This window comes from Candoia aspera, chromosome 2 (genome assembly GCF_035149785.1).
Source record: "Candoia aspera isolate rCanAsp1 chromosome 2, rCanAsp1.hap2, whole genome shotgun sequence".
Lineage (NCBI taxonomy): Eukaryota > Metazoa > Chordata > Lepidosauria > Squamata > Boidae > Candoia > Candoia aspera.
Window position 1 is genome coordinate 104,779,571 of NC_086154.1, and position 12,952 is coordinate 104,792,522.

The 12,952-nt window shown below is 41.1% G+C and overlaps 1 protein-coding gene across 3 annotated transcripts; it reads left to right on the forward strand.

Moving 5' to 3' along the window:
- The first annotated feature begins 1,378 nt into the window (after positions 1 to 1,378).
- On the forward strand, positions 1,379 to 7,933 carry LOC134489846 (protein SCO1 homolog, mitochondrial). Of its 3 annotated transcripts, none has more exons than XM_063292718.1 (6): positions 1,379 to 1,559; positions 2,117 to 2,207; positions 3,093 to 3,290; positions 5,065 to 5,157; positions 5,294 to 5,409; positions 7,191 to 7,933. In XM_063292718.1, the coding sequence occupies exons 1-6, from the start codon at positions 1,410 to 1,412 to the stop codon at positions 7,320 to 7,322; spliced, it is 780 nt and encodes a 259-aa protein (XP_063148788.1). In that variant the 5' UTR covers positions 1,379 to 1,409; the 3' UTR covers positions 7,323 to 7,933. The 3 variants fall into 3 exon arrangements, with proteins under 3 accessions (XP_063148788.1, XP_063148789.1, XP_063148790.1); XM_063292719.1 differs by having other exon boundaries at positions 1,444 to 1,559; positions 2,114 to 2,207; XM_063292720.1 differs by lacking the exon at positions 1,379 to 1,559 and adding an exon at positions 1,608 to 1,778.
- Positions 7,934 to 12,952: the final 5,019 nt, after the last annotated feature.

Here is a 12,952-nt window from a genome sequence, read left to right on the forward strand (position 1 = left end):
TCGCTAGCAATTTGAACATAATTTTACTTCTGTGTAAACACGCACATGCCTGCAGCCTTAATTATTAAAGCCTATGATAGCTAATATCCATGCATACTGTCATGTTATCCCTTCCAACCTAATAATAATAATAATAATATTCTCCAGATATACAGATCTACTGTTCTCATCATCTCCAGACAAGCATAGCCATGATGCCTGGGGATTATGGCATTTGTTATAGGACAAGAGTCCTGCAAGGCACCAGATTAGATGTCTTTTCAACAGATCCCGAACCTAGATTTGGGGAAGGCTTTCCGTGCTGTTAACTAGGCGTACTTTTGTCCTGTTCTCCTCCAAGCTGTTCTCCTCCAGAGTCCTTCTCTGCCACAGAGGGGGCGAGTAGGAAAACCCCTCTAGATCAATGGTGCTACAAATTACTTACATTTTTCAAGAACGAACAACTGAAGATTTCCAATTAGCCACCCGCACATACGTTTCTGTTAGCCTTGCCTTGGGTTACGAAGGTCCGCCCTGGTGAACTTATGGTTACTTTGGGTACAAGCAACCGGTTCCGCTCATTTCGCTTGAAATTTCGTAATTCTTTCGGTTAAAAAAAAGTATTAAAAATGCCGGCGGAAGTGATTTCATTTCCTTCCCTTCGCCATAGAGCTATAGCTTTAATGTTTGAAACTCTGTGGGTGGCATTGAGGGAGCTACTCTTCACTCTCACAAGAAGATCGTTCGTGGTTATTTCCTATCCTGTTCTCTCCTCTCTCCCCGGTCGTAAGAGGGCAACTGGTAAATCGGGGAGGAATCTAGACGGCCTCGAGGCTATGGTTGGCTCGCCTGGCGTCCACCCGAAAGCAAAACTTGGCCGGTTGGCAATGGATATGTTTTTATTGCACGCTTGTTTTAAGTTCAAAATGCGGACTTTTTCCATTATCGAAATGCTTGAAAAGTTACTTTGTAATCCACTGAATTGTTTTAAAACAGGGAATGAGAAGTTGGGATTTCTCCAACTTTCTTATCAGCAATTCTTATTACTATTCAAAAGAAACGAGGGAGGGAGGGGGAGAGAGAGAACGCGACCTTACCACTGACAGAGAGGAAAAGAAGAGGAAGTCTTGACGGACGACATCCCTCCTTTCCAAAGCCGCCTTAATTCCTTTCCTTTCTGCAAAGCATTCCGTGTACTGCAATTTCGAGGCGAGAAATGGAGGGAGAAATACTTGAAGACGACTGAGTTTCAAAGAGCCCACTCTTCGTTCCCAGGCAAACCATAGAGAGCCAAAAGAAAGCACAAGCGCCCCTTGCCGTCCTCGGAGTTTACGCCATGTGACAGTCTGGAAGCCAATGCAGAGGCAGGACGCCGGTCTCTCCCGGAAATTCAGGACGGGTGTGCCGTTGCGTGAGTCTGGGAAGGGAGGATGGCGGGAGCGGCGCGGTTTCGCCTTGTCCCGCTCGCCCTTTGCGCGCGTCCAGCGTTTCTGCCGCGTTGCTCGCCTGGCTGCCCTCCCGCTCGGTCCCTGGTCACCCCCGGAGTCCGGGGATGGCAGAAGGGCTTCAAGAAACCTGGGGTGAGGCATTCCGGCTCTAGAAGGAAGGGTGGGAGAAGCGGAGGGGCCGCTGCAAGCGCTGGATCTCTGGGCCCCGGGTGGAGGCCTTCGCTTGGGCATCTTTGCGCGCAACCTTCTTGGCAAAAGAGGGCGCTTCGGTCGGGATCGCGGGTCTGTCGTTCTGCGGAGCTGAAAAATGACGCTTGGCCAAATCCTCTCTCCTGCTGAACATGCTCAAAGGTGCGGAGTCCCGTTCGTGTGATGTTAACCGGTTTACATAAAGGGGCCCCTTCACCTGCTTTCCCGATCTTGCCGTCGGTTGTCCCCATACCGGCTGAAAATCTTTGTCTGAATAAATATGGATTTCAGCCGGGAACAGGGAAGAAAATTAAAAGTGCGTGGCAAAGGAAGGTGGGACAACGAGAAGGCATACGATTGGTGATCATAATTGCTGGTCTATGACCGAATAAAGATTGATTGATTGACTGACTGACTGACTGACATGTGAACAGGGGGCTTGGGCTGGTGCGAAAGCATTTCTTTGCATAAACATTTCGTTTTCTCTTCTTTCCCAGTAGCCAGTAACGTGGAAGAGTTTAGCAGTCTCGGCTGTGATTGGAGGAGGGTTGCTAGCAGGAATGAAATACATGAAGAAAGAGAAGGAAGCAGGTTGGTATCATTTGCAGTCCTTCTGTTGCTGTTTTATTGCCACCTTGTAGAGATGTAATGATATTGTGTTGTGTAAAGATTTGCACATGTGGCTAAAAGTGGCTGTTGTGTAGTTTGATCGTTCCTAAACTGGTGGGTTTCAGATGTGTTGGGGATGGCTAGGAATTCTGGGAGTTGTGGTCCAAACACATTTAAAGAGTAGTACAAATAATTGTAAGTTCTATTTATTGTTTCCTACCACTATGAGATATGCCCATATGTGTGTCATGGTTTTCACGTAACTTCTTCTTATTGTCCTTGTCTTCAGTTGATGTGTACATGTGTAGATAAATATTAAAGTTATTCCTCTTCCGAGTTTTGCTATCAATAAAATCTCTGCTAAGGTGTAAAACTGGGATGCTGTAATGGTTGTTCTGAAAATCACTAAAGCAGCTGAAACAGTAAATGTACTAGCATTTATTGAAGTGCAATCAGGAGTTATCTTAATTAAAGTCCCTGAATGTAAATGCAAAGAGATGATACAAGTGATCTTTAAATCATTTTCTATGCAGATTTTGAAAGATTCTGAAAGTTTCCATGTTAGCTTTTCCCAAATTGTGGATATTTCACTGTGGTATAATACCATTTCTTGCTACTACCTTTGGCTTTTGCCATTGTAACTCTGTATTTTCACCCCCAGGGTAGATGTTATTCTTCAGATAAAGCAAAAACACAATAAACCCAAAACCCAAAACAGGTTCTAAGGAGAGATAAGTTGTCCCACAAATACGAAAAGAAAAGGTGAAGGATTATGAATGTATATGTAGGAATTTCTGTTGGAATCTGCTGAAGATTTTCTTCCATCAGTCTCCAGGCAGATAATCTAATTCTGTGATCCAATTTCAGCATTGGAGAAAGAGAGTACCCGATCCATTGGAAAGCCTTTGTTAGGAGGCCCTTTCTCACTTGTTGATCACCATGGACAACCCAAAACAGATCGTGATTATCTGGGCCAGTGGGTTTTAATCTACTTTGGTTTTACCCATTGCCCTGACATTTGCCCAGAAGAACTGGAGAAAATGATGCTAGCAGTGGATGAAGTTGGTAAGTAAATCCTGCTGAGCCCTTATTTTATTGATTTGATTTGATTTCGGCACCACCCAGCTCCAGAGCAACTGGAATGACTCTCCATGTGGAACAGTCATGCTATCCTTTTCTTGACTAAGAGAAAGATTGCGATTCAGGATTACCTTAGGATCTGGGCCTATTATAAATAAGTCACTCTTACCAGAGAGCTTAAGGAGAGTGGGAGATGAGAGGGAGGTAAAAGTAAAGGAGAAAGGTTTTACATCCATTTAAAACTTGGCTATAGTCAACAAACATGAATAAAAGGGAAATGTATAGCATAGGAGAGTGAAGACTAGGTACCCAGGTTCAGAAAGAGAAATAAGAAAGAATTAGAAACAGCAAGAAAAAGGAGACATGTTTACTACTAAAAGGATCTCAGTGGTGTACTGTTTCATTTGTCCATAAAATCATCTTACAAGAGCACCTTCTTGCACCTGGATTGAATTAAATTGCCACTTGAGCAGCCTTTTCCAACTTTGTTCACTAAACATTTGACCCTTCTGCTAGTTTTTGCTTAGACTATAAAAACTTAACCCTAATCATTGCCAAAAGCTCAATACTAAATAGAAGAAAAACCTTAGGCTGTCACTAACCATAAACATTCACTCACATTCTAACCATCACCCTAGTTTTCCACATAGATTTCAAAGACACTTAATCTTAACCCTAACTTCACCCTATAGCCCATAAGCCACTTATTTAGGAGTCAGGCAGCCTATAAATGACATAAATAAATACATTAAAAATATTTCCCGAACTAGTGCTCAGTCATTTAATCCTAACTGTAATATGATCTATACTATTATCCATAAAAATTCTCCCTGATTCTAACTCTCTTGCTATTTTTTAAAATAGAATTCGAGGAAGTCTTACTTTAACCTCATCCTAATGCCAAAAAAAATTTAGTCAAAACTTTGCCTTATCGCTCAATCCATACATCAGTCTGACTACTACAATGTATATATAAGCTCAATGTAATATTAATAATCACACTTATTTTTACTATAGACCGTTTGGAATTTAAACAGATAAGTCCTAACTTGATAGTAAGACTTATCCTAACTATGAAGATTTCCCATTAAGAGTAACACAGTAGTCAATTCTGAATCTAATAAGATGGTTAAGTTTTGGGTAATTCTTATAAAGAGTGATAGTCCCAGCTTGATTTTATGAATAGGATTGGGTTCTTTGGCAATGGTTGGGGAAATGTTAAGGCAGATTAAAAGCTTGTAGAAAGACAATATGTGTTTGAGCATTGATAGTCGTGTACCAGCGTGGACGATAGCTGAGCTTCTCAAGGAAGATTCCGGGGGAGTTCACTTTATTGGTGCCAACAGGGAGGAGATACTTTCATATTTAACTGCCATATCTCAAATGGGAGATGAATGTGACCTCTTCCTTAGTTGCTAGTCAAAGATAATAGGAATGTAATCCAACATCTTGGAGCCTATTGCTGTAAAAGTAACTAGAGCAAGGGCAGGCAGCCTTTTTTTTTTAGTCTGAGCAAGGTTTAAGGCATTTGTTTATCCCTTAAAACCTGTCCAAAATGCACCAAAAAACATGGAAAGCTTAGATCCACCCACCCTGGGGAAGCTGGACTATATATAGGCTTGAACACAAAGATGGGTAAGGGGTATAGGTTTGTGTTCAAGGTTATTGCCAGGCTTAATCTAGGGGATCTGCAAGCTTGAACATAAATAGTTTTGGGTCTGATTACTTGAAGATTCAGTATCATCTTTTGTGATGACAGATGGAATCGCATCTTTGCCTAATGTCACTCCACTCTTCATCACCATTGATCCAGAGAGGGACAGTGAAGAAGCCATTGCCAAATATGTTAAAGGTAATCTTAGCTTTTCTTTTTATTGGACACTCCACTGACTCTATTTTAACTTGCAATTCAGAGCAAGTTCACTTTTGATAAATTGGGCTCTCGTTTTTCATGCATCGGGTCTTGTTGGTTTTATTTTGGTTTCAAGAGTTTTCACCAAAGTTGATTGGATTGACTGGTACGAAAGACCAGATTGATCAAGTGGCTCGAGCCTATCGTGTCTATTACAGTCCAGGTCCCAGAGATGAGGATAACGATTACATAGTGAGTATACTTCCTATATGGCATTTCTCCAGTTTTCCCACCAATCGATAAAGCTGTGAGAGGTTTTATGAAAGTGGGTCATTGAATCAACAAAATGTGAATGATCAGTGGGCAAAACAGTCCCAGAAGTATATACATTGGAGGACATTGTGGGGATCCTGAGAATGTTTGGCCTATAATTGAGCTACTTTTCTGAATGAAGTTAGCAAAATAGATCCAAATGGAAATATCAGAAAGGTAAAAGGCACTTGTCGTAGAGAACATGGGAGCTGACTGTGCACTTTGTGCTGAAGAAGAGGCTGTTCTTGGTGAGAAGACAGCATTTGGTCATTTGACTCTTCTGACTGATGGGAGGCGGCAGCTTTGCAATCTTCCTTTGTTTGTGCAGAGGAACAATCGTTGGGACGTTCTTATTTTAAACATGTACAAGAAAAACCGAACTGAAAAAGAGCCTGTCAAAAGAACTGAAAACTTTATGTCTTGATACTGAGGGTGGTTTCAGTATTCAGATTAGTTCTAATAAGGCCATGCTGGAAAAACTCAGTTCAGACTTTCAGGATTGTGTGTCTGTGTGTGCATGCATGCATGCCTTCAAGTGAGTCTTGATTCCTGGTAACTGCCTGGATGAGTCTTTGTGTTTTTCTTGGCATTAAGTTTTTGAATGTTTTTCTAATGTGTTACAGAGAATTGTTTTTTAAAAGTGAAGTCTTTTTAGAGTACGGCTCAACTCCTGGTTTCTTTGGTGACATATTGACGCAGCTTTCTTGGCAGTAGTATAGAGGTGGTTTGTCATTGTCACCTTTGGGGTTGTTTCAGCTTTCCAGTCTAACCTATAACCCTGAACGTCCTGGTGGTTTCTCATCCAATTGCTCAGCAGGTCCAGTGGTGCTTAGCTTTTGAGCTCGGACAAGGTTGAATAGGGGCTGCCTTCTCAAGAGTCTTCCGACAACTCTGGCTCTTCCGCCATGAAACGGAGATGAGCACCGCCCCCTAGTGTCGGACATGACTAAACAGGAACCTTTACCTTTTTTTATCTCCTCAGGGAAGATCAAAATGGGAAAACAGCAGTACCAGAAGATAGCCAGCAGAGGGCACCAGATAATAAATGACATTGGCCATAAAGGGTTGTCAGTGGCATAACTTCAGTCTTTGTTGTTGCAAATAGGAGCTTTTATTAGCCTAAATGCTCCTACGTCTACTTTAAAGTATAGACATCCCAAGGTGATGGTGGTTGGTTGTACTGGCTTCGGTTCCCCCCAAATGAGCAGTCTGGTCATGAGAAAGTGGTATTTTTAATTAATATTGTTTAAAAATTGTATCAGAAGCAGCTTCTTGCTGCTGGTGTTCATCCCCTGCGCCCCCCCAGGAAATTCAGAACTGTTCTTCTGCCTTACAAAAGATGTTGAACTGGTTTTTCTCATACTCTAGGATCCCTACTTTACTTTTAACAGCTAGGGAAAGTTTGGTTCACACAGCAGCTCAAAAAAGCAGTTCTGTAGAGGGATTCCCCCCCCCACTTCTTATATAGGGCTTGGCTGCTTTTGTAGTCTTATCATAGATATGTGGGATTCTGCTTTTCTTCAAACGTGTTCTTACATTTGCTGCTGAAGAAATACCTTTTTTTTAATATGTTTCTTGGCTGCCTATGAAAGCCTTCCTCTGCGTAAAAATCTAGAGCTGAAGAGTAGTTCAGTCACAGAGATAATTTAGTGCTTAGCAGAATTGTCCATTCTCAGAATTACCATCTTACCTCCATCTCTTTCATGTGCCTTTTCTTGCAGGTGGATCACACTATCATAATGTACCTTGTTGGGCCTGATGGGAAATTTGTTGATTATTTTGGCCAAAACAAGAGTAACATTGAAATTGCTTCTTCCATCCTAAAGCGCATGAAGCAGTACAAGAAAGAATAAGGGACTAAGGTTCCTGACCGCCAGGCAAGTGAGCCTGCTACGATACATCTAAAATGCAGCTTGTAACATTAATTGGAGGAATTACTGTGCAGGTAGTCTGCTCTGGCACCTTCTTTGTGCAGTGAATTTACTAAGCCTAAGACTCAGTTCTGAAGAGAAGCTGGATGTCTGTCACCACTTTTCTCTGGATATGCCTCAGCCATACAGTGGCTTGCTAAAAGCCTTTGGTGTTGATGCAGATTCCCCGAAAGGAGGAGCCTCAGTGCTGAACGTAAGCCCCCCGTGAGACTTAGAAGCGTTCGTTCTTGGCATGTTGAAGAGACATCTGCTGAGCTGCACAGTGCTGAAGTTGCTGCTGGGACTGGTCTTCTCTCAAGTTTTACGAGCGACTCCTAGGAAGCGTGGCTTCAGGTCCTTTCTCAGTCAACATTTCCAGACAGATATAGAGTGCCACTTTTTGTTTTTGAAATAATTGGTACAGTTTGCAGTATGGCTGCTATTCAGCAACATGGTAGGATGGGAACCTTAACTCTTTTTATAAAGTGGGATTACTGATCAGATAAATCAAATGTGGTGCACAGATGATGAAATAAAGTGAGAGAGACTTGAAACCTGCATTCTCATCTTGAAATCTGTAAGTTCATAAGGAGACAATGTTCAGAACAGAGCCTGTGACTGATTAAATTAGATACAGTATATCATTATCAGTAAATAGCAGGCAAATATTTATCTGTATTTGCCTGGGTAAAATAATTGTCTCTGTCCTATATCTCCCTTCATTTAGACTGAGTATCAAAACATTCATTGGTTTCTCTGCTTTGAGCAGCTTTTATCTGAAGAGTTGTTCCTTGGGAAAGTACCCTGCCAGGTTTGTTTTTCTTCAGACACAGGCATTTTCATGTAAGAAGATTCTCCTGGAACTGAAATATCTCTTGTGATGCCAGATGGGGAAAAAAATGACAAAGTCTCCTTTAATCTAAGTGTCCATCAAGAATTTCCTTGGGTCAGTTTGCACCAAGTGCTTTTGGGACTTTGGTAGAATTTAAACTTCATTCTCAGCTGTTAAGGATTGTTCCATGCATAGATGGCTCTTCTCTCTACTCTGTGTGAATGTGGGAGTGAGAAGGAACAAGAGCATTACCATGAAATACCCAGAAGACCTCAAACAGAACATTATTTTAAATTCTCTCCTTTAATTTTCTTGACAATACGTTTGCACACATTCCAGATACTTATTATTATTATTAATTAAATGTATATGCCACCCGACTCCCAGCGATGCAGTTTAAGTATGTTTTAGCGTCCTTCACCAGCAATAATGGAAGTATCTTTTAGTTAATTTTTGGTCCAAAATAACAAATTGTCAAAATTCATGAGATTTCCTATGAATTTTCAGTTTACTATATTTTTATCATATTTGGGGCTCCAGTTTTAGATTATGTTTTCAAGCTCTTTCTGCTTGACACCAATTCATTAAAAAACTAAAAGTTTTCTGGATTTTTTGTCTACAACTCCCAAACACATTGCCAATTAAAATATTAAGAAAATAAAACAAAACTGTTTGTGGATATATATAATGCCACAACATTGCAGTTCAAATAGCCATCTGATAGCCTCCAGAAAGTTCTAAAAAATCTCTGGTTTACTTGTTGCTCTAAGGCAAATAATGGAATCAGACTGGATCTCAGTAAATGTGTTCGCCCTTGGATAGCTAAGGCCAAACCGCTTTGCAAATTTTATTCCAAGTGAGAACTACATGATGCAAATTCTTGTTGATCAGGTAGGGAAGAAGCTGCAACAGAGTGTCCCAAATCATAATTAAATGTGAGTTGTATTATAAATTAAGATTCAGCTGTCTGAAGTTCTTTTTGTATAATTATTCATATACAGTAATTAGACTGGGAGATAATTTGGATGAGGAATTGAAGCTGCTGAGTAGTGCAGCCCGAGTTCCCCAAACACACAAAAAATACCTTGGCCAATGTTGAAATAAAGTACAGGCTTATGGTATGAAGACACCAAACACGGATACTGCCAAGTACGGAGATAATACAGTCTGTATTAAATGATGTGATAAATGAAGCATTTGTACTACAGCCTTTTAAAGAAAGGTATTTTACCCTAGCCAAAAAACCAACTGATACATTGCAAGAGGAAGTATAATACATGTAAATGCCACGGAAAATCAAAATTATAGGGTCTCTTAATGTTTCAAGTCCTAAAGGATACAACCCAAGCAAAACCAAGGAACTGAGAAGCATGGAGCAATATATTGAGGAAAATGAAGAGGAAATTACTGTGTCAGTAATATCTGGATGTTTGCTAGATAAAGGCATAGCAGCTTACCAAGTGGAAAGAAGGATAGAAGAAACAGCAGTTGGACAATTGGTATATGCAGGAATACTTATCCTCAGAATATGGATTATGAGTTATGTTTTGAAAGCAGGCTCTCTTAAATAGCAGACATTGAGCTGGAGAGACCAGAAAGCAAATGGAATATGAGATCCCTTCAACTTGCTTCAACTTACCAACTAAATAGGGAACTTAGAGCCTTGGCCAAACGTTCTAAGCAAAACACACAGATTCTTCTTTCAAAATCGTGCTCTGGAAGTTTTGAGGCTGTTCGCAGAGCGTTTGGAAAATGGAGTCACACTTCTTGCGATCATAATTTTTAAGTATCGTAGGGCCATGGTTCAAAAGCCCTGCACAAGAGAGTGTCACGGCCAGTGTGTCTCCCTTTATAAAGGACAGCTTCTTTTAGGGGGTGTGCACTTGATTGGAGCTTTTCTTAAGCCAGCCAGCTTATTCCTGCTCTCTGCCCTTTTGAGTTTCACTTTTGTCAGCACTTTCTTGGCTCAAGCCACTGGGGATCTCCTTACACTAAGGGACAACTGCAGCATTCCAAGGGGGAAAATGAATTCCTTCTGGCACACCTTCCACTTTCCATAAAGTGCTGCAAATAACTAGGGAGTCAAAGTTGGTGGGAAGGAGACAGATCCTTTCATTACTCTTCATCTGCCTGCCCAAGTCATACCCTACTCAGTCAGAAGAGGACACTCAAAACCATTGAGAATTATGAAAACTTGCCAACTGGGTGGGTTGGTGGGGGGGCAGGGGGAACATGATGCATGTGATGTTACACAGATAAAATGTTTAACATACTTCCAGTTTTTTAAAAAATAGGCCTGCCACAAATCTCTAAGTGGGGCTGAAATTAACACTCTATAAAAAAGTGGGAGAATCTGTCTTTTCCTAACACAGTTGCAGGGCTGAATTGCTCCCCAAACCCTTGTTCTTATCATAGTTAGATATTCCTTCTAATCAATGTTAATACCTATTATATAACTGACTCATAATAATTCCCTGATTTTCCACAAGAGATTTCTGTGACAATAAACACATGATGCTATCTCTCTCTCTTTTTTTCAAGAATGAATGGAAACTAAAGACTTCATCTGTAGTCATTGGTCTATGATGATTTCTGCGGTGTGTACATTTGTACAGTACAAGTATATGGATATGAATAGGAAACTCAAGTGTGTGTTTGTGTAGCTACAAAGTGAGGGAAAGTGTCAGCATGTCTGGGTGAAACCTAAGGAAAACCAGAAGGGAGAGAAAACTGCATTTCTCAATGTTGTGGGCGCTCTGACACTGTGGCTGCTGGGCCAGCCCAGCCCATTCACAACATGCCTGCCGTAGGTGGTTTTCCTGATTATAAAATACTACCTGCAACTTTTCTAGTGCCTCTCTTGACAGGATACTTCAATAACTATCGCTGCTTCCCTTGACCCTTTTTTCATGGGGAGGTAAGCACACATTCAAACCAAGCATTGGGATTCAGTAGTCCATGATGTAAATTTTAGGAGAATTTTTGCAAGGCCTCAGTACTTTTCTGGGAATAAATAGGATGCTGGAGGCTGGTACTTTGTATACCCTTCCTGCAAACATTGGGGCTGGGTGGTTAGGTGAGCCCTGTTGTTGGTCTGTAAGATCAGTTTTTTGTTTTTGTTTTTTTACCTCTAGTGCACTGAGCGTTGCTTGTCATTGCAACTGTTTTTAATTGGGTTGTTGTTTATTATTATTGTTAGCCATCCAAGTTCGTGCAGCAAGATGGGCAGCTGTATGAATTGTTTCAATAAATTAAAATATTAACATTTGGTTTTCAAAATGCAGAAAAAGTCAATTCAGGCCAGGATCTGGTGAGTTCCAAGAGGAATGTTTTCTAGATTCCTTGGGTCCCAAAGTGCCACATTGGGAATTCCAAATTTGTTTCAGACAACATTCTTGTTAAGATTATATTGCCGCAGCCAGGCTTTTGGAAGCAGAAGCCCATGTTTTCTGGGATTATTGTCGTCTTTGCTTTTATTGACTACCCCTTTATTCATATTCTTGTGAGCAGTGCATATCCAGCTCCATGAAGAACTCTGACAAGCCCAAATCCAGATGGCTCAAAAAGTTGCCTGAAATGAATAAAGGCTTGCATGGAAGGGGAGTGCTCAGAGTTGGCCACCCAGCTGCTGCAGCTTCCCCTTGAGAGAGTTCAAGTAATGATGAAGAAAAGATCTCAAGACAATCTAACTAGCTCACCCCTGTGGCCCAAACCAAGATGGCCATAGGAGGGAGTGCCCAGTGACGTGTGTGTGTGTGTGCGCGTGCGCGCACGCCTCCAGCAACTTCAACCAGCCAAGAGAAGCTCAGCAGATGCCAGCTTTCAACACAAAGATTGTGATAAGGTGTTGTAGATTGTTCATACAACAAGACATCTGTCAAGAGAAAATGGAAAACACAGCCTTAAAACTGGAATACTAAGGACAAATTTAGGCTGCCTTTGAGATAAGTTAAGAATGAAACAACGGCTGCGTCATGATGACATATTCTTTAAAAATGATTAGCTGGACATCTTCATACATCTTCATGGTTAGCAGGATGTGAAGATAAAGCCTTGTGTCTGCCCAATGTGGCTTATTCAGAAAGACTGCTCATGCCTTCACCTAGAGGAAAGTCCAATAAGTCAAAAGTCTATTCTGATTGTCTTACTGTTAGCTTGGGACTTCTTGCAAGAGTATCCTTTTTCTCTTACATTCAAGGTGATCAGCACTGATTACATTTGCAGCCTTTCAATAGATGGCTGTTGTGCTTGCTTCACCTCCCCAAAATGAAAGTTTTATCCCTATAAGCAACCCTAGCATTAAACTGAAGTAAAATGTCACATTTATAAAAGTTGGGGGGGACTAAGGAAAGGAGGATTCTCCATATCTCCTCCGATACCTGCTTAAGCTGTGCAGTATTGGAATTTCAGGGGTGAAGGTCTCTAAAGATAAGCTGAAGGGGATGAAGGTTCTCATCAATTCGGGCCTTTATTGCCGTGGTCACTCTCCCTTAAGACATCTGAATCCTTTAGTTCCTTGACCCATTCATTTCTATTGGTCAGATTAAGTCCAAAGTAGCTAATCCCTTTGTTTCTTCTTCTGTCTTCTGAAAAATGAAGTAGCAAGACTGTTCAAAAATACATTGGACGTTCCATTCTTAGCTGGGTTAGTTTTCCTGCAGATATTGAGTAGCTGATATATCCCTTTATGACTGTAGAATGACCTCTTGAGAACATGATGAGTTGATTTTGAAAAACATTG